At 28.1% G+C, this 22540-nt stretch overlaps 1 protein-coding gene across 1 annotated transcript in view; it reads left to right on the top strand.

Moving 5' to 3' along the window:
* The window catches only part of LOC129964290 (protein unc-45 homolog B-like), a 32773-nt gene extending 10298 nt beyond the window's left edge, over positions 1-22475 (top strand). The window contains exons 8-22 of the mRNA XM_056079057.1: positions 502-679; positions 1063-1132; positions 6248-6340; positions 8334-8468; positions 9544-9638; positions 10722-10863; positions 12067-12207; positions 12379-12494; positions 13432-13498; positions 13620-13733; positions 16031-16146; positions 17500-17617; positions 17741-17893; positions 18121-18423; positions 22317-22475. Coding sequence (XP_055935032.1) covers positions 502-679; positions 1063-1132; positions 6248-6340; positions 8334-8468; positions 9544-9638; positions 10722-10863; positions 12067-12207; positions 12379-12494; positions 13432-13498; positions 13620-13733; positions 16031-16146; positions 17500-17617; positions 17741-17893; positions 18121-18423 — 1841 coding nt within the window. The 3' untranslated portion in view covers positions 22317-22475. The remainder of the gene's footprint in view (positions 1-501; positions 680-1062; positions 1133-6247; positions 6341-8333; positions 8469-9543; positions 9639-10721; positions 10864-12066; positions 12208-12378; positions 12495-13431; positions 13499-13619; positions 13734-16030; positions 16147-17499; positions 17618-17740; positions 17894-18120; positions 18424-22316) is intronic.
* The last annotated feature ends 65 nt before the right edge of the window (positions 22476-22540 follow it).

Here is a 22540-nt window from a genome sequence, read left to right as displayed (position 1 = left end):
CAGTTAGAAAGGAAATCTGAATTATTATTTCTTTTGTAAAAGTTAGATTAAATAATCATTGCGTTTGAAATTTTAATTTTTCAAAGAAATACTTTCTGAAAATGCCACACTGAAATACCATTTTATCTTGCATCTCATCAAATCAAAGACCAAATGACCTTTTATATAGAAAAATGCAATTCAAAATGTTGAACTACAAAATGAAAACTAGAAAAATGGTTGAAAAAAAATCAAAATTCTTGAAATTCAAAACCATAGTCCTAATTTTCATCTACACTGACCTTATTGGGATTCATTATTCGTATACTTTTAAATTAAGTATTTGCCTAATCAATATATAATTTTGACTATTGCAAATTATATATTTTTTATTGCAAAAATATTTTTACTGTAATGTTTTTGTTATATCTAATTTATTATGCAGAAATGTTGTATTTGAAATATGTAAGTTGCCCTTTCTTTCTTACAAATTGTTGCAATTATGTTAAAATTGTATTTTAGGTCTATGGAATTTATTGGATGTTGCCAGTGAATTGCAAGAAATTCATTATGAAAGTAGCATGCGTATTACTGGTCGAACTCTAGCTCATGTTTCTGTTGCCTTAGATCGCATTTATTTTTGCATGGATTGTGATCAAAATAGAGAAAAATTCAGAAATAAAATGATGGAATTTATGAAGTAAGTGAAGTAAAATTAATAGCACCTCTGTTGTTTTCATTCAAAACAAATGTAAGATTAGTATGTCTTATGAGATATTTTAATAGTGTATTCCTTCATATAAATTTATTTTTATATAAATGAAAACTATATTAATTTACAGCATTAAAAAATACTCAAAGTTTTGTATTGATTGACTTTATTTTTCTTAAAAAATTTTTTTCCCTTTAAAACCTTTAAAATTAAATTTTGTATTTTTATAAATTTAATTTCTTTCTAATCAGTAATGATTTCAGGTTAATAATTGAATCTAGAAATGAATATTAATTTTTTTTATCTCTTGCCAGGCAATATTATATGTATCTTTTTCTATACTGTTTAATTTTTTTTTTTTTTTTTTTTAGTGACAAATTGAGAGGTGAAGATATTGAAAGCAAAGTTAGAGCTACTAGAGCTATTACTGCTCTCTTACAGGTAAAAAGATTTTATTCAAGAACTACATTGTCTTTAAAATTACCTTTATTTATTTAAATTTGATTTATAAAACAAAACTGCCATGTGGCAGTTATATATACATTTTACATAACAGAATGTGTCGAACTCAATGAGATTAGAGAAAGACTCATTATGAATAGTAGTTTTAACACAATATTAAAATACCCTGGAAATTTAAAAATATTAAAAGAAATAATATAAAAGATTTTTAGCCTTTTACCAACAGTTTAAAGATTCTTTGAACTTTTTTTGCCATTGTTTCCGTATGCAAAAATTTGGATTGTTAATGAGCATAACCAGGGCAGGTCATCTGTAGGGGGCAACGGATGTTATGCTCTGGGACTGAGGGCCTCCCAAAGCGGATCAAGAACTAAAATAATCTTCTGAAAAATAATAGTGGAAAGGGAAAAGGTAGGAAGAAATTTTACTGGAAAAATCAATGGGTTTGGAAGTATACAAAGATATATTATAGTCTAGTGCAAGTCTGCAACATATTATAAATATAAGGTAAGTAGATTTACGGTTACTTACCGCACCGACTAAGTTCGATTGCATATAGTATTTTGAAAATTCATGCTATAAAAAGTTTAATATTGTTAGATCATATAATGTCTATTCTAATGAAATATCCCTCTGGGTTTCAAAAAAAGCTCACTTTCAATAAGTCACTAGTAGATCTGTTTTCTTGCCTACAAAGTAATTCTGGCAATGAAATTGCTTCGACTTCAACTTGAGTTCAGCACAAACTACATAATCTTGTAATTGAAATGTAGAAACTGTGAAATTCATTGAAGAGCCGTATGTTAAACAAATATGAGCGAATCCGAAAATAACGACAAAAATGATTAAGTGAGTATAAGTGATCCAAGTTTATGGCCAAGTATTATAAATGATAAGTTTAGAATGCTTTGCATTAAAATTGGACTTGTACAACACAAAGGGTTTTTGATAAGAATGCTGAAGATAGATCATATTAAACTACATACTACTTTAAAAAAAAATGTTAAATGGTGAAATTCAGCTTCGCAGCTGCTTAATTTATTCAAAAACGCAAGACTTGGTATTTTGTTTGTGTTTTATGCTTTTTCCAGAAGAAGAGGATATGAATAATCTATACGATTTATAGGTGACTATTCAAGATTATAAGCGTTCTAATTGTCATTTTAATTCTTTTATTGTTTGAAAAGAATTACTAAAGCGACTAAATTTATGTTCGACTATTGATAAAACAAATGAAGTTACTATAAATAAGGAAACAGAATGACTTAAATTACTATTTCAAAGAATTATAGATATGATCCTTTTTTTACCAAGTAATAATCTTCTTCCACTTTGAGAAATCCAAGGGATAGTAGAAACGCTTGAAATGGAAATTTTTAAAGTTTAATCGAATTATTAAATGAATACGATTATGTGCTAATTGATCAAACAGAATAAAAAGAAAGAAAAAAAATCGAATAATATAATGTTGAATACTGCATTGTTTATATTGCTCATTTTCTGCTTCTGCAAAAAGATAGGAAATTCTGCAAAAATATTTAAAAATTAGTTTTAAATCATTATGCGATACTCGCCGGGAAGCCAAAATAGATTCGATTAAAGCAATGTATTTACAGTTTGAACCAACTTGCAATGCCATAAAAGAATTTGATACAAATAATGATAATACAGCGATATCTGAAGCTGAAGTATTTCCATCAAAAATAATTGTTCTTGATTAATTTAATTTAATCAATTAAAATTAAAATCCAAAATGTAGGAACAAAATTTAACCGAGAACAAAATGATAACAAAGAAAAAAATGATCATATGCAGTTTGAATATTTCAGAACATTCTTTTGAAAAATGAATTCGTCTCTCTCTCTCTCTCTCTTTATATATATATATATATATATATATATATATATATATATATATATATATATATATATAAACCTGAAATGCTGCTTCCCAGCACGGTTAGTTCTATCACTGGAAAGACCGATTTACAATCATCTGTATTGGGTGCCGAGCCAGTAATCCCAGAGCTTGACGACAAACTTTGCTACCATTTGGCGACTTGGTGACGAATTTGGTACCTTTGGCGACAAAATAGATAATACTGGAAACTTAGAGAATTTTGATGATCCATCCAATAGGAACTGATATACGCCTGATTGGCCCAGAAGGTTCACGGTCCGTTTCTCGGGAAAATAATTAACAGATGCTTGCTATATCGATATTTCCTCCCTGCATGGAAAATCGAACATGTGCTAACGTTTCTAAAACAGGCAAAAAATCAAAAACTTCAAAATTACAGGCCAATAAGCTTATTGAGCAACCTGGGAAAAATCTATGAGAATATTATTCTTACAGACTCAAATACCAATGTAAAGAACTTGCTATCAACCTTGACGAGCAATATGGCTTTAGACCCACTCATGGATGTGTTCATCAACTTCTGAGGGTCATAAATATCATCGGCATGGCTTCAACAACAAATTATACACCGGTGGTATTTTCCTTGACGTAAGACAGGCATTTCATTGAATGTGATATAACGGTCTTATTTACAAGCTCATAGATTTCAAAATACCCTCCTACCTCATCGAAATAATAATCAATTTCGTCTACAAAAGAACATTTCAAATTAAAATAAATAATATTATATCTTCAAATGGTGAAATGAAACCTGGGACGTCTCAAAGAAGTGTTCTTAGCCCTTTACTTTATACCATCTTTACAGCTAACTTCCCCAGGAACAACTACATCACAAACTGCTGATGACACTGCTATCCTTACACAGGGCAGTACCACTAATTTTGTCATCAAAACTCTTCAAAAAGGACTCCTGAACATTGAAATGTGGTGCATGAATTGGCGTATTGCCATCAATACGAAAAAAAATTCATGCAATCATGTTCGGGAAAGGGCAGTTAAAGAGACCGCTACCTGCACTCACATTCTTTGAAGATAATTTGTCTTGGGAAAAAGAAGTAAAATACCTTGGACTGATCTTAGACAATAAATTCACTTTTAGAATTCATATTAACAATAGTAAGAAGTTCTGGGCTAAAGTTCACCTGATTATCCCACTCATTGGCAGACGCCCCCCCCCCTCCCCTCTCACTAAAGAATAAAATGTTATTATATAAACAAATTTTCAGACCTATCCTCACTTATGCTGCTCAAATTTTGAGACTCGCTGCTAAAACCAACCGAAATAAAATGCTTCGTATCATTAACAATGCTTCCTGATTTATCCGGAATGATATTTTACCCAGAGATCTTAAAACTCCACAGCTCGATGATTTCATCAAAGAACTTACAAGAAAATTTTTCAGTCAATTCAATGCTTATGAAATTCCCACAATCAAGGAACAAATTAACTACGCCCACTGCAATGGAAAATATGCCTTTCCTTACTCTACTACCAAATGGATTTTGCCACTTAAACCTCCATAGCTTCATCGAAATATAAATTTCATCTAATTAACTGCTTCCGTTTTCACCTCAAACGCTTTTAAGCCATCCTTCCTCTATTCAACCGACGCATCAATTGTAGATTACTAATGTGCTGTTATTACCTCAAACTGAATAGGAGTGCCTAGGCTCTCCATGCATCTAATTCAAGTGCAAGGAATCGCAGTTGAAGTCGTAGTCAAACATCGAGTCTTCTAGAAGATAGCGAAGCAACGGCGGAGTGCCAGCGTTGTGTGGAGCCCGAGCTATTGCTGGACTGAGCTGTGTGCCGAGTCCTGTTGTCTATTGTGGAAGCAGCATCAACTTGTGTGTGGAGTAGTTAGTGTGGTAGTGAGTCGGCAATTGGATACAGCTAAACCGAGGAGACAGCGGAGAATTTCATTCGTTTGGAGAGACCGTAGAGCGAAGCTCCGAGGATCCCCTCTCCTTCTGAAGTCTGTCTGGCCGCTTTGTGTGCTGCGGGCGATTATTACTTGTGAGCTACAATTAGTAATGTGCTGTTCTGTCTTCTTCTCGGCTTTAGATATTTATCGTCTGTGTATTCGTCGTATTTGTGTTAGTGTCTTCGAGCTAAATAAACGTCGTTGTTGTTTTCTACTGAGACCTGCTGATTGTTTTCACACCATACACCCACTACAAACGAACCCGAACTTATGGACTTAGTAGTGGAATATGTAACAACAATATATATATAATATAGTATAAACCAGTAGAGAAATTTATGTGTTATTTTTTAATGCTGTAATTGATACTGTTATGGTACAGATAAAAGAGAGATTTAAAAGTAACTCAAAGTAATCAGTGACATAAAAATTTTGGGGAAAACATAACTTGAAAAATGTACCAAAAACTTTGTAAAGTTTATGACAAAGATGTGGTTAAAAACCCAATCCAGGAAATTCGTTTCCTACAGGATATGATTACAAATAAAAGGGATGTAAAAACACACAAGACATGCTGAAATACATACTAAATGATAATTATACTGAATTATTTCTAATTGTATTGACTGTGTTAAAATTTTTCCTTTTGTTACCAGTTATTGCAAAGTGTGTTGAGCGCTCTTTCACCAAATTAAAATTAATGCCTTTGGTCGAGCATGTATGCAGAATGCTTATATGCGCTTGCTATATTAAGCTCGGAAAATAAATCCAAAAAATTGTAATTATTCTGAAGTAATTAATAACAAAAACAAAATCATGCATTAAATAAATATGCAACATTAATATATGTTAATGCTTGTAATTTTTTCTTACTTTACAAAAAAATTTAGGACCTCCAAATGGTTTCTTGTCTCTTTATAGAGAAAGCCGGCTCTGGGCATAACAGCCAGTCACAATAAGACCTGTTTTTAATGCTTAGTTCTGTGGTAATGGAGTGACTAATTTTGTAATTAAAAAAATAAAGTTATATAGTAATTATAATTGTCCTATTCAGAATCACCCAAATGGATGAAAGAAAAATGCTTTATTCGCCATCTCTTGCTATTTAAGTATTTTTGTAATGTTGTATTGTTTACATGTTTCTATAGAGAAGAATGAGAGATGGCTTTTGTCAATAGAGAATTAACTGAGTGTTCTAATTTAACATTATTTATAGTGAATAAAAATTATTAAAAAAAACTTTATTTAGGGTCCAGTAGAGGCTGGGAATGCCTGTCTAGCTCAGAAAGGTGTAGTGGAAATGATGCTTGCAATGGCTTCAAGTGATGACGAACTCCAGCAGGTAATTTTTATTTCCTTTTAGGAAGTCTTATCTCATTAATAGATCTTCTCAAAATTACATAAGGATTACTTTCAAAGAGATAAAAAAGTAAAATTCATCCATATTTGGGATGAATTTTTTGAAATTATGTTTAACTTTCTTATGTTAACTGAGATTTTAGGATATACAATGCAATGTAAGAAATAAAAATAGTTTATATCAAATATTATATATATTTAATTATGAAAGCATCTTTGCTAGTAATATGAAAGACAGCAAGGGAAACTAAAGTAGATTGAATAATTCGTTATTTTCTGATAAAAAAGATTGTTTTTGTTTATACGTTATTATTATTTTGCAAATCTGTATACTGTTATTCTGAAAAATGTATCAGAAGTGACAGTAATATCTTTTGCAACAAGTTAATGATTAAGCTTGAAAATGGTGATTAGCCTGTTTTCATTGTTATTATTATTGAAATTAAATATTATACTAAAGCTATTTGATAATTAAAGCAACTTATTTAATGGTCCTCTTTTTCTTTACGTAGCTAAAATATTTTATTGTATAGAAATATTGAGCATTCCTTAGATGAAGCGTATTGCACTTGATGACTAATGAGAACCAAATAAATGGGGTATTTTATTTGTAGAGTCTCAAAAAAATCTTAAATGTCAAAGCAAGTTAATTTCAAAAAGTGGAGTGAGGAAATGATATAGTTATCTTTTTATCTCTAACACTTTTTATTTTCCCCCTCTTTTTTAACACCTTTTTTTATTTTGGAAAAAATTTTCTATTATAATTGCTTTTAAAACTAATTTAGGATGAATGGCAATAAATCTGGACCTAAAAGGAAGGCTTATTTCCTTTCACAAATGATGTAATGAATGGATTATTTGATAGTACTACAGATCTGATACACCCTTAAAAACTGCTTAGAACCACAGAATTACTATCCTTTGTCACCAGGACTCCCTAAAATAACTTTAAAAATTGCTCTCATTTCTTTCATAACATTTCTGTACTGAGAAATTGATTATTTGCTGTAAATGTAGAAAAATCCAGATTTCAATTGCATTCCTAATGGTATACGATATTGGAAAACTGATCATTATCATTAATATTTCCTAAGGTTGAATGGATAAAATTCAGGCGCGATTCATTAAATTTTAACATCAAATTGGAAATGTAATGGATCTCAAATATTCTGTTTCTATGTAATATGGTGTGCATTTCATATACTCTTTATATATATATATATATATATATATATATATATATATATATATATATATATAATATAATATCTGTGAAAACTCCTTATTCAATTATTTGAAATTGGCTAAATGAAACTAATTTTAAAATTTGAAATTTTTTTATTTAGTTTAACGTAAGTTTTATTAATATTTTTTTATATAATTAGAAATTATTTTTGAATATATATGTGAAACTTTGATTTGAAGAAATGAGGTAGCATTTCTTTAACAATTTTTATTATTCATAACTTCAAAAAAATAATCCAACTTTTTCCCTTTGTCAAGCCATGGTGAGAACATAATGTAGTGTACCAAACAGAAAGGCAGAAAGCAGACAAAAGAGAACATAAGAATGTATCCTCTGCTTATATAGTTTTTAAAAGGAATTTATGAGCTCAGTATTTTGATTCCATTGGAAAATGAATAGCTTGCACAACTTAGAAATTCAAATTATAGTTAAGCCGGAGTTCGGATAATTAGAAAGTTATATAGTAAAAATTTTTAAAAAATTATTTGTGCAACTATGCATGACAAAGGTTTGGACTATTAAACCTTTGTTATATAATATATTTGCTCTGATTGATTATAAATCATAAAAATATTCACAATCATCTACATTATTTATTTTATTATATACATTTCCTAACTTCTATGGCTTGCATGTGTGAGCTTATAAATTCGATTCTTTGCTAGACATTTTTCTATTAGAAATAAAAAATAACAAAAATGCTTATTGTGTTTATGTTTTTTTCCTACAGAGGGTTGCTGCAGAAGCTATCATAGCTGCAGCTTCCAAGAAAGATAAGTGCACTGCTATTGTTTCAATGGGAACAGATATTTTAAAAAAATTATATCAATCGAAAAATGACAACATAAAAGTTAGAGCTCTTGTTGTAAGTATAATATATATGTATATTTTATAAACTGTGTACTATATTTTATTATATAATTAATATTTTTATTATTTAAGCTGCAAATTTTTTTAGAAATATTTGTTGCAAATTCAGATTCTTTACTTTTTTCACATATTGTCTTCTGTCTTTTTTAATTTTTAAGTAAAGTATTTCCCGTATCCCTGTTTCCCTTTTCTTTATTTTTAAATCTTGTGCTATGCATGCATTGTAGTATTTAAGAAATTACTTTAAAAAAAAATAACAGGATTGCACTGTGAATATTTACATTTTTTTTCCCCATTTAAATCATGACATTTTTATTTTTAATATACTAAAAAAGAAAAAAAGAAATTTTTGCTTTATAAAAATTTAATAATTTGACTCAACTTTAAAGGCATGCAAATTATGACTAGAAGTTATTTCAAACATTGCTATTTTTATTAAAGTTTGAGGCACAGTTTCTAATTTAAACCCATTCAAAATAATATTTAATAAATGATGGATCAGTGATCCAGCAATTTCAGTTGATAAATTCCTGGCTCTTGCAAATTAAATAAAATAGTTGAAGTCCGCAAATTAAGTAAAAAAAAATCATTCAATGTTTCCTAAAATATCTGTTAGAATTAAACAATCTTAATAACAAAATTATAAAGCTTATTATTATTATTATTATTATTATTGTGTGTGTGTGTGTGTGTGTGTGTGTGTGTGTGTGTGTGTGTGTGTGTGTGTGTGTGTGTGTGTGTGTGTGTGTGTGTGTGTGTTTTTGTTTGTTTGTTTGTTTGAAAATAAGAAATAACACAGTGCAGTACAGTGAAATCATTTTAAAAAATAATACAGAAAGTTGTAGTTAGACCATTTCCAATAAAAAAGAAATTGTGAGTGTCTGTTACTGTATAAGAAGAAATTAGAAAGAAAACCAAGAACAAAGAAAAATGTAACATTATTTGAAATGCTTAATGTAATCTTAAAATGAACATTTAAAATTATTTATCAAATTATGGGTATATGTTTCAATATTTGCAGCTTATTTAATCATCAATTAAATATTGAATATGTTTTATTTTTATTTTAGGGTCTGTGCAAAGTAGGCTCTTCAGGTGGGTTTGATGCATCCATTAAAATGTTTAGTGAGGGATCTTCATTAAAACTTGCTAAAGCTTGCCGCAAGTAAGTTGAATTTAACTCACAAGAATCTTTTTTTAACCCATATGTTCATTTTCTATAGTATATCATACATACAACTTTATAAAAATATACTACCACTATAAAATAATTTTTAACTGAGTTTTATTAAACGCTTTTTATTACACGATTTTTTTATTTATTTTTTTATGTTTTTTGTAGCGTAAAGAAGCTACCTATATACATTTTTTTTTTTTTTTGCTTTTCTTCAAAAAAGCAATCTTGCCACGATAAGGGTTAATATTAACTATGTATTATTGCATTTTGTTAGGCTTCAAAGTGGATGAATAAACATAATATTAATAAAATAAGGGAATTTGATTTTGAAAATTGAGAATTATTACTTTTGAAATATATGAACATTTAAGTAACATCTGTACCAAAAGAAGAATATATAAAAGAATATACAAAAGGTATTCTTCATATTGCTATAAAATTATGATGCAAATATATGTTAGACAAATTAATTTACTCTTGAATGTAATGTGATTCTTACCTTTTTCTCTTCCAAAAACCGAACCTGAAAAACTGTCACTGTAATTAAACTATTATTAAGCATTATTTAGTTGCAAAATATTAAATAATTTAATGACATTTTCCAACTGAATGTATAAGAATGGAGAGTTTAAATATATTTATTTTTGCTTAATGAAGCATTTATAATTTAAGTGAAAAAAGTCAGTGATTTGTTTGTAATGTGCTTATGTCCATGAGGCATTAACTATTTTTATTGAAGGTTAGATCTTACATATTATTACATGGTATTTTTCCCTATAAAATACTAATAATTTAGTTTTAATTGTACTAAGATTCAACTTATTAATGGCTTTCTTTTTATAGTATTTAAATTTTTATTTGTTTATCTTTCGTTTGTACAGTTAAAAATAGATTCAAAAAGTATGATTTTGGATTATATGTTTTTGGATATTGGAAAAATATATATATAAAAATTGAAAAAAAAAATTCTAAAATAAAAATTTTGAATCACTTTTTTTTTTTTTTTTGTATATATATATATATATATATATTATAAGTATGATAAGAATGTATGTGTTCTTTAAATTTTAGATTCTTGGTTAATCCTAAAAAGGACAAAGACTTGAGGAAGTGGGCTGTAGAAGGTCTTTCGTACTTAACTTTAGATGCGGATGTTAAAGAAGAATTAATAGAAGATAAAGAAGCCATACAAGCACTTATTGAACTTACTAAAGTACTTATAAATATGTGTGTGTTTCTGAGTAGAATTTCTTGTTAGATGATATAATATTTTAAGTTTTTACATAGTTTTTGTTGTTAACATTACTTAACATTAGATGGTTTCCTTAATTAAAGTAAGAATGTGTGTCTTTACAACTTTTATTAAGAACGATGAATAAAATTAATAGGAAAAATTTCATTCAAAGGAAATGATTTTTTCATTTGAATTATCATTTAATTGCTATATTTGTCAGGCTGCAATATGAATTTTTCAAAACCTGTCTTGCATATCTGCTTTCTTCCATAGAACTTGCATTCTAACCTTCTGATAACACTTCATAAAAACTTATTGTTTTTTTTAATTGATATATTGATAACCATGAGCTTTATTATGTTCCATGTCATACTATTATTTCCCAAATAGTGATTGTCTTAGAATTTTTTTGTTTTTGCCAAGAATAAACTCTCTGTAAATGAAATAAAATACTTTTTAAAGCGCAAAATAGTAATATAAAATTAAATTAAATGTCCTTCATTAGTATTATGTGTAGATACTTAAATTTTTTATTTGAGAAAAAGAGTCAAATTATATATTTATTATTTATAGTTATTATAGTTATAAATTTTAAAATGGTGTAAAATACATTTTTGTTATAATATTTTTGAAAATTATGACAGAATTCAGCCTAATTTTTGATCAATTAAAATTTTAAAGTATTCATTCAAATTCCATCTTTTACAATATATATTTACCAAATTTTATAACTGTAGGTCAGACAGTCTCGCCTGCAGAGTACTGACATACACTATACATTCATCTGTATTAGTAGTAAAGATTTTTCATTGTTGTTTCTGCTAAATGTTAATGTAAAAAAGAGAGAGGAAAATATGGTTTTAAGTTTTGCTTATTATTATTTTCTAAATTAATCTTGTAGATTCTTTTAATTAATCGTAAAGTAATGTAAGGAAGTTCATTTTTTTCTATTTAAATACATTTCGAAAATTGAATTATATATTTTAAATTAATGATTAATTTTAATTTTCTGTATCAACATGGTTAGTTGATTGTCTTTTTTGTTTATTACCCTCAGTAAGATGCATGTTTCTGTAAACAAGCTCATATTAAAAACATTATGTTTAAATCTTTTAGTATATTTAATAAGAAGGGAAATAGAATGTGCAGTACATCACATATTGATAAACTTTTTTTTTTCAGACAGGAGATTTATCTGTTGTATATGGTTGTGTTACAACTTTAGTTAACCTTACAAATAGTTATGATCAAGAAGAAATAATACCAGAACTTGTTGAACTTGCAAAGTTTGCCAAACAACATGTTCCAGAAACTCATGTAAAGGTGAATATGTTGAACATTTTAAAAAAAAATGTAGGAAAAAAATATGAAAGATCATTGTTATTTTAAATGAATATGTTGAACGTTTTTTAAAAAATGTAAGAAAAAATTAGGAAAGATCCTTGTTATTTTAAATTGCTAAATTTTGAGTTATCTTGATTTATTTTTTCATAGGATGCCAAAGAGTTTGTTGACAAAAGAGTTAAAGCGCTTGCGGACGCGGGCGTAACAATTGCTCTTGTTGCATTAGCCAAAACAGAGAGTAAGAATAGTAAAGAGTTGATCTCTAGGTGAGTAATTCTCTTTCGAATCTTCACTCATATGGAATTGAATATATGTGGTGTTTCAAAAAACTGGAACAAATGTTTATCTCGCTAAATATTGCAGTAGGCATATATTTCTAATATAAAATTTTATTAAATAGGGTAGCAACTGTGTGTAAATACATTGATTTCATTAGAGGCTAGTAATAAAAATTTACAGAAATTAAACTTTTTCATGGCATCTATTGTATAAAATGTAGATTAGTAAAATGTTTCTTTTACATTCATTTATAAACAAATAAAGTTTAATATCTCTTTTTCTAACATTGGATAAGATATTAAAAGTCAAATTTATTGACTTAGAGCTTTTTTTATACTTCAGCTTAGAAATAACATACACCAATTTTGCATAATCTATGTATCTTCACTGTATTTCATCCATACAACCTTCTGATCTTCAAACCATCACACCACTGTATTGCTTGAATATTGGTAGATAAAAGGAAAATATTTGGATGTGATGGATTCCCATCGTTTCTATTCTTTAATATTTTCTTTTGCAATCTATAAGTAAAATTCTTTTACTTTCTGAAATACTCATCGTTTTAGAGGTCTTCAAACAAAAATAAAATCTAAAAAATGCTTTTAATTTATTTTTTATTCTGTTAAAAATAGGAATTATATTTATGAAATGCATCTCTAATGACATTTGAATTACTGGAATCATTTTATTAGGCAGGATAAATCTATAATTCTTTATTTTCTGTCTTTTTATTTATAAACTAATTAAAACCAGTTGATGTTTAAGCATTATCTCTAGTTTACTTGAGTATTTATAATAATTCAGATGTGAAAGTAATAAATAATCATTTAGTTGATATTAATTACCAAAAGGGTATTTCAGTTCATTTATATTAAACAAAAAATTTCTGTATTTCAAGTAATAACGCAACTATTTTTTTAGAGTCTTCAATGCTATATGTGAACACCCAGACCTAAGAGGTGCTGTAGTTCAACAAGGTGGAGCGAAAGTGAATAAATTTATTTGTATTCTATAGACTGTAAAATATCACTGTTATGATATTGATCAATTTAACATAATGAATGTATTAACTCATTTTTAATTTTTTTATATTCATTTTGTGAATACAGGTTCTTGTAAATTTAGCTCTTGAAGGTACAGAAAAAGGAAAATTGACTGCTGCTCAGGCTCTTTCCAGAATAGCAATTACTATGAATCCAGAAGTTGCTTTTCCTGGTCAAAGGGTAAATGATCATATATATATTCACTGTTTGTTAAATTCAATATTATTCAATTAAAAAAATTTAATTTGAAAAGCTTTGTAATTATATTATTTTATTGTAATGAAATGATATTGATCTTGCTTTAATTGATTGCAAATTAAAAATAATGCCTAATTAGGATGATGCTTCTCAAATGTATAATACAATAATTTCTCATGGTTTCAGCATTTCCTTTATTTCACTGGAATGTTGTTGCTTAATTGAGTTCTTCTTTTCCTGGCCAAATCTTTTGTGCAGCTTTTTGCTGTGACACAGAATGCAGCTCCATAAGTTCTTCAGTAATTCTAGATATATTTTTGTACCAACTCATCATTGCTGTTGCTGTCCACCTGTAGCCCCATAATCTAGACCAAGGACACAATCTCATCAATTAAGATTCCACAAACATTTGCTCAAACTCCTCTTGGAGTTGCATTTGATAATGCAATCCAAAACTTCTTTCATGTAGATATAAGAGTCCTTTGCGCAGCCCGGATTAATATTGGCCGATCCAGAATGTGATATTACTGTATCTCCTCATCATTCCCTCTGTGAAATATCGCTTTTCTGTATTTTGTTTTGCTTACTGTGTAAATCACTTGTTGTGAAAGATGATTTATAAATATATAGGGAGAAAATTAGAGAAATGTAAAACACTATAAACAACACTGTGTAAAGCCCTTGAAATATTATAAATTACATGAGTTTTACAATTTAAAGTTTGAAAACATTTAATGGGGAAATGAGGGAAAATTTTATCAATTATTAATCTTGGCGAACCAACTGCTCCCCTCCCAAAGGGGGCTAGTATTCTATAATATATACAAATTCATGTGAATTTTTAATATTTTGTATGACTTTTAAAGTTCAGGATTGTTTGATATTAACAGAAAAATAATTTTATTCACTTATATTGCTACGTGCTGTCTTGAAAGCAAAATGCTTTTTTTTTTTTTTACATGTTAAAATTTCTCTACTGAATTGTTTTATGCCATATATTCTTATGGTGTTAATATTATCGGTGGTCTGTTTATTGCAAGTAATGTCAATTAAATTTGTTATACATAACTTCGTGTCCATTATTTCGTCAATAAACTAATTGTAAGCATCAAATGGCTTTTCATGTGCTTTGGCCTTTATGTACCACCTCTGTCAACCTATTTAATAAAACTAGTTTCAAGATATCTGTTAGTAACATAATTGTTCTGCTCATCTATCTTGTGACTTTTGCAGTATTATACATTATTCCCCCTTTCTTTTTCCTTCCCCTATTTGCCAATAGCGACCAGCTGTTTCACCAAGAGTAATGAATATATTTTATTTCAGATCATTCATTTCGATTTAACTCTATATCCATAATACCTTCAAATTGTTAATCATTCACGATGTGCTATTTCATTTGTTGTAGTTAAGATCTGTTTATATACACAAACTGTCTACTGAAGTCCAATCCCATAACATCATGGTGTTGTTAAAAATATAAATATCCAGTACATCTAACTTCTAAATTTTCTTGTATTATTAACACTTTTTTATTCTTCTAAACTACACAGATATTAAATAGGATTCTTCTTCTTTAGCTTTCAAGAAAGGAAGAGAATCATGCGATTATGTATTAGACGAAACACTGAAAACTGGGTAACAGCATAAGCTATGGTTTTAAATTAAGCAAAAACATTGACAAAATTCAGAAAACATTCACTCGATTATTAAATTGGTGTCTTTTAAAAGCGATTTTTTTTTAAATTTGAAACGGCATAGAATTTATTTTTGTGCTATAATAGTTTTCAAAGTTACCACAAAAAAAAGTGGCAAATTTTAATTTTACTTTTGAATTAATTGAAATTCTAAATAAATTTTTTTAAAAATTGATCAAAGATGCACATTCTTGCACTCCCAAGGTATATATGTGATAAATTTGGTAGTTTTAAGTCAAATAGTCTGGCCTATGAAGTACCAACACAGACAAATAAATGCACATACACAGTCATCTTTACTAGAAGTTGAATTATAGATAATTTATAAGAAATTAAGTATATTTAAATTTGAAAGTTCTTTTATTTTGTACTTCCATGAAATCTATTTACTTTATTTCATTTATAAGAAGATTGACAAAAAAAAAAAGGTTTTTTTGGTAAAATATTTATCCAAATTTGAATAAACTCAACTTGTTCCCTTAGCTATTATACATCACTTAATTACAATGCATCATATGTAAATTTATTTTAATACATTGTATATTGAATGCTAATAAATTTACTAAAATTTTTTTGTTTCAGTGTGCTGAAGTGGTGAGACCTATTATGTCACTACTACATCCAGATTGTAAAGCTTTGCAAAATTTTGAAGCCCTTATGGCTCTTACAAATTTGGCACAAGTTAGCCCTAGTGTAAGGTAAATGATGCTCATATTTTTCGCTATAATTTTCTAATAAACTATTCATTCTTATATGTGCAGTTCTCAGATCGAAGTAAGATAGGCATTTTTGAAATTTGGTAAAAATATATTTTGACGAAGACTTAAACATTCTACAGTACTTTATTTAATTTTGGAGAAAAAGGATGAAATTAAAATTTGTTAAATTCTGGTTGTTAGTAATTTTTATTGGAAATTATCCGAGACAAAGAATTTATTTTAATAATATCTCTGTTGAGAATTTCAATGAAAAATATTTTAGTCAAAAGTAATAATTTAGTAGCAAATGCTGTCATTTTTCTTTCATTGATTCTGCAGACATGACCAATGCACGAGATTCTGGAAATGCATGACATTGATTTGAAGTTGTGAAAGATTAATATTCTGCGGAACTAACTTCAAACGTCTGAATCGTAGATTTTGATAAAGTATGGCCAAAATCGTTTTTAGTAATATGTAAACTTTAAAAAATTGCTCCAAACATGTTTACTTTTAGAATATTTCAAGTTGCAGGGAAAACTACTAAAAAAAAAAAATTATCTGTATTTTTCCAGGAATGCAGCTTTCTGTTTTAATTACGAAAAACATTTTTTAAAAAACGACAGAGTTAAATATTTACATCTGAAATATAGAAAATTGCTTTAAATAATACAATGGGTTTTTAAAAAATTTAGGTTATTTTCTAGCTTTCCTAGACTTACTTTTTCATCTGTATGCACCTGAGCTGTGATATTATACCTTTATTAATAAACTATTTACTATAATTTTTAAGTCTATAAATAAACATTTAAATTTAATATTATATTTATAATGTATTGGAAATTATTATTTATATATATGTAAACATAATTTTTGAAGCAGAATCATGGCTGTAGACAGGGAAAAACACTTTGAATTTTTCACTTCGTTTCATTTCATCCCGGGAGGCATGATTTATGTACAAGCATAAGCAACGAGCACATCGACACAGAGCGAAATGAGGAAAAGCTAATGAAAATTTTATCCCTATGAATATATACTGTGAGATTCTGATAGGAATTTTCTACAAGTGTTGAATTTAGGTAAGGGAATTAATTATAGGGATCTTTTTAAAGAATTTGTTTATGTCAGCAATTTTTTTATCTCTTCACTCGGAGCATGGGGGTCGCTGACGAAAACATTTTTACAGAGCTTTCTGTTGCATTAATTAAATAGAAAAAGTGGAATGGAATCAGGAAATAAGAGAATATTTTATAATGAAGTTGATATGTACTGAATTGAGCTAAAAATTAGGAAATGAATTGAATTGAAATTAGATTTTTAAATGTATATATATATATATAATTGTTTTAGGTCAAGAATCTTGAAGGATGCAGGTCTGATGAAAATTGAGGAATATATGTACCAAGATCATGAAATGCTTAGGAGAGCTGCTACTCAGTGCATTGCAAATCTCATGGTTTCTGATGATGTATGCATTTAAATAAATATCTTTGCTTTCTTTTTTCTTTTTTTTTCTTTAGCTTTTCAAAAAAAATTGTATTTAATGTTTCTTTTTAATAAAAAAAAACTTTTAATGATTTAAATATTTTAGGTAGTTCGGTTATATGAAATGCAGGGTAATGACAGAGTAAAATTTTTGCTCTTGGTGTCAGACGATGAAGATTTAGAGACTTCCAAAGCTGCCTCAGGAGCATTAGCAATGCTTACAAGTGTTAGTCGAAAGGCATGTAAAAAGATCTTTGATGTAAGTACTTCTTTAAATATATATATACTGAAACATGGTGACATGCTTGTTCTATTTTTTAAAGGTTTTCTTATTAGTAAAATGATATTATTAATCGACTTGTCAAATCAGTGCCAATCATTTTTTAACTGCCATTTAAAGATTCAAAGTATCTGTAAAATATTACATGACATCCTTACATCTTGTTTACAGTGTTTTTTACTTAAGAGTATGTATATATTTTTTAGGTGAAAGCATGGCTTGAAATTTTATGCAAGTTATGTGCAAGTGCTGACAAAGAGATTTGCCACAGGGGTGTTGCCATTGTTCACAATCTCATTCATGCTAGTCATGCTTGTGCAGAAAAAATTATAGAAACTGATTTATTTAAAATTTTGATGGCTTTAACACGTCCAGAAGTAGATGATGTTCCACAAAAGGTAAAAGACTTGGCTGAAGCTGCTTTAAAGAAAGCCGAAGAATGGAAATTAATTAAAGTAAATACTGGTGAAGTACAAGCAGATTCTGAAGATGAGAAAGATGAGAACTAGGTAAGCTTGAAAAATTTTTATCATTCAAAACTGACATGACAGTGGATTCATCTGTTTGTCACTCCTTGGGGATTTAAAGTAAACTTTTCATTTGTGTGACACTGGTGTCCAAGATTGGCATTATCAAATGTTGAAAAATTAATGTTATGATTTTAAAGAAATTTATTAAAACATTCTAAGCAAAGATGTGGTTGATATTTATACATGTTACAATAAGTAACATATATAAATCTATACCCCTTTTATGAATTTTCTCACTAAGGTGTGCCAGAATATTTTTGTATTTGTGCTATAATATTCAAAATATTTTCAAACTTTATGTGTCTTTCCTTCTTTCTTTTAAAATCTGTAAATATATAGGGCTTGTATTGTGCCCTGGTTGGTGTTTTTCCAGTGAACATATCTACCCATCGATTTTGAATATTGTAATTGATATTTTTCTTCCCATAACATTTTACAACATATATAGTGTGTCTAAATACTAATTTTCTGTATTATTTTATTGTTCTCCTCAATGAACTGCTATACACTCTTATTTGGTAAAAGAAATCAATTGTGGTTTTCCTTTATTACAATCAATAACAATTTTTAGCTTGCAACAAACCCCTCTTTTTGTTATGTTTTCCATTTCATTAGAATGTTTGGCCAAAAGGACCAAAACATCTCTCGAGCAACAACTTCTCTGTATTTGAAATTCATTGTCACAATTTCGTATGGATTGCCTTTGCGGGATGGCCAAAGGATGTCATTTGCATTATTTATTTTTGTTAAATCCACAAAAGTTTTAATAATTGTCTGTACACAAATTGTGGTCCTTGTCACACAGATCTTCAAATAAATTTATTACAATATTTTATGATGTATTTTTTTTATACAGTGATTTATCGATGGGGTAATTATAACTAATATTGCTGCAAAATTAAAAAGTTTTTATACTGTGACTATTTTTTTTAATTTTATTTTATATACTATCTAAATATGTATTACTGACTTGTCAATGCATGCTATTTCAACATGATCATATTTTAATTTTCATTTAATTCCTCTACGAGAAATTTGACTTTTGAAAGGCAATTGGAAGCATAAACTTTGTATTTCTGCGAAGTGCAATATTCAAATAACTGCTTTATTCTGTTCTTATTTCCGGCACCCATTTTTCCCATACATCTAGCAGTGATTTCCTGTTTGTATGGCAAATAATTATTTATTTACTTCTTTTTAAATTTAAAAATTTGTGACAGAGTCCATAAAAATCTCCTGCATTGCTTCAATTTTGTTCATTTTCATTAGATAGTTTGGCACCATAGACATCCGTGATCAACACAACATTGCCTCGCTTATTAAACCATTCATTTAGATCACATAACCGGTTCTGATATTTCTTAGTATCATTATTAGAAGGTAGCAATCTCATTACATACCAATGTTTCCTAGGCACAGATAATTCACTTCATGAATCACTGACTACTTGTCTTGGAATTAAACTTTTTTAAAAATTAGATTTTCTTTACATTTCCATCAAAAATCATCCCTTGGAGGACGGCTTTTCCCCTTCCCTATCTGATTGTCTTCTTGTTTATAATTTACATATTTGTGCATTGCCTCAACCATTCCTACATTCTAAATGAAAGATGAAATAAAGTAATCTTCGTACTCTTCTTCTCAAAAAAAAAAAACACATTTTTTGAGTGCTTGTCAGATAGATCTTGCTCGTTGTTGCCCGAGTGTAAAGGATAGCAAAATTGGCGCCAGTCTCAAGTTAAATTAATTTACACTCAATACTAATGGTACAATAAAAATTGTTGAATGCAAAACATTATTAAAAAAATGGAAATAAAAGCAGTAAATTACAGTTATTTCATTATATAAATCTAAAGTTTTCAATTCAGTTACTCTTTGTGTATATATGTGATTATATATCTATATTTTAAATCACTGGTGTTGAACATTTTCTAAAATTCATCTTTAAGCAAATAGATCTAGAAAGTTATTTATAGAGTTACAAAAGAGACTAACTTAAAGCAGTTTTGGTGGATTTAGCTTTCCTTCCATCTTTAATACTTTTCTTAAAACAGAGACAGTATCAGAATATATATGCAAATAAAGTGCCATTCATTTATAATTTGAATTGTTTCTCTAAATAAAATTTTGAAAAATAGCCTATTACACTTAAGTGCACAAACAAGTTTTTTTTAAGTTAAAAAAACATTAATGTATTAATTTGACAACAATAAATCAACAAATAACAATCATTTTGAAAATTCTGTTTTCATATTTAGAAATCTGTTTTGTAAATGTATGAATTGTTGCAGTAGGCTTATGGTGATAATCCCCTGTCACACAATCAACAGCATTTCAATTTTTCACTTTCAAAGCAAAGTCATGAATGAAATCTTAATATATATAGTTGCTGCTTTTGTTCAAGAAGATCGCCAAATAAAACTTAATTGAATAGCAGAGAAATTACTTATTTTAAAAGCAAAACAATTGAAATAAATTATCCTGAACAATTGATTGAATATAACATGTCATATAAGTGGGTGCAAAAATAGCTAATGCTTGAAAGACCAATAATGGTGATACACAATCTTGATTTAGCTCCATATGATATTTTTTTCCTTGGTCCCATCATTAAAAACTGGAACCATGAATGCAAAGAATTAATATTCTTCAAAACAGTCACTGATGAATTAAGGATTCTGAAGGAGATGTCAAAAGTGTTCCAAAGACAGTAGAAAGCTGGACAGTTTATCTATATATTTAAAATAATAAGGAAAATCTTGCAACAGATTTCAAGTTGAATCAATTTCTATAATTTTGATTTCATATGGATACTCATGACCTTTAGATATATTATCACAGGCCATCTGCCCTCCTTCCTTCATTTTTGAAAGAGATGAAAAAAGAAAACTTCATAATTTATTCCCTATGGGGAAATCATGTGGCAGAGTTTGCCTGCCAAAACCAACGAACCGATTTCAAGAATTTTTATTTCATATGAATAAACATAACAGCTCGATAATCATCTATCGCCATTCATCTCCATTTCAGGAGATTTTGCTAAAAATATTTTTGACACAACCCTCAGATTCAACCACTTGATGATTTCTCCCCTTTAAAATATTGTCAATCAATCAGAATGCTCTACTATTATTCAACTTTCATTTATATTACTGTAACTATTCTTATATTACATTTCTTTTAGTGACAAAATAAAAATTAATCAATCTTGGTTGACATTGCTAATTTAATCTTATCAATCGGGTTCTTCAGGGATCATATTAATATTAATGTAGTAATGTCGATGAAATGTATCTTCTTTTATTTTGAGAAGTACTATTTTAAATATTACTGGATAATAATAATGATAGAACATTCTGACTGATTACCTATGCTTGCAAAATGGTGGAATCATCCTAATTGACTGTCTGTCTATCTCTTGAAAATGGATGTGGAAGAAGCTGATGACCTTTGGTGACATACTAAGAAGTCATGATTTCTGAAATTGAAATTTGCAAAATCAATATATTAGATGTTATATTTAGTGAATAAAACTGGCAAACCTGGTCAAGATTTTTTTCCCAAGCAGTGAAATAATGTTTATAAAATTTCTATCAGAAATTGACAGGGGTTGAGGGAAAAGTTTCACTGATATTATATGAAATTTAAATTATCATTGATACCATTAATTTAATAAGAAATAAAATTAATAAAATCGGTACAGTGTTGTGTTCTGGGGGATGGTTCTATAATTTTATTCATTATTTAAAATTATATGTATTTTATAAGTAACAAGAGTATTTATTCTCATACAGGGGAATTAAAAAAATATATATTGTATTTCCATTATTGTTGTCAAATTATTTAAATTTTGTTTTTCATATTTCTTTTAGGAAAAAAAAAAAAAGGCTCACTTTTACAGAGAATATCAATCATTGTTGATTTGAAATGTTTATACTGATATTCTGGCATATTTTGTAGAAAATTTTATATTCATGTTACAAGTGGCATTACATCTGAAATATTTATGAAAATAAAACATTTTTATCATTGTTTCCTCTATTATTAAATACTTTAATAAAGATACTTAACATAGGGTTGCATATAATTTTATTAT

This window comes from Argiope bruennichi, chromosome 3 (assembly GCF_947563725.1).
Source record: "Argiope bruennichi chromosome 3, qqArgBrue1.1, whole genome shotgun sequence".
In the NCBI taxonomy this organism is placed as follows: Eukaryota; Metazoa; Arthropoda; class Arachnida; order Araneae; family Araneidae; genus Argiope; species Argiope bruennichi.
Note: the sequence above shows the minus strand (reverse complement) of the source record. Positions and strands in the feature narration are given on the sequence as shown.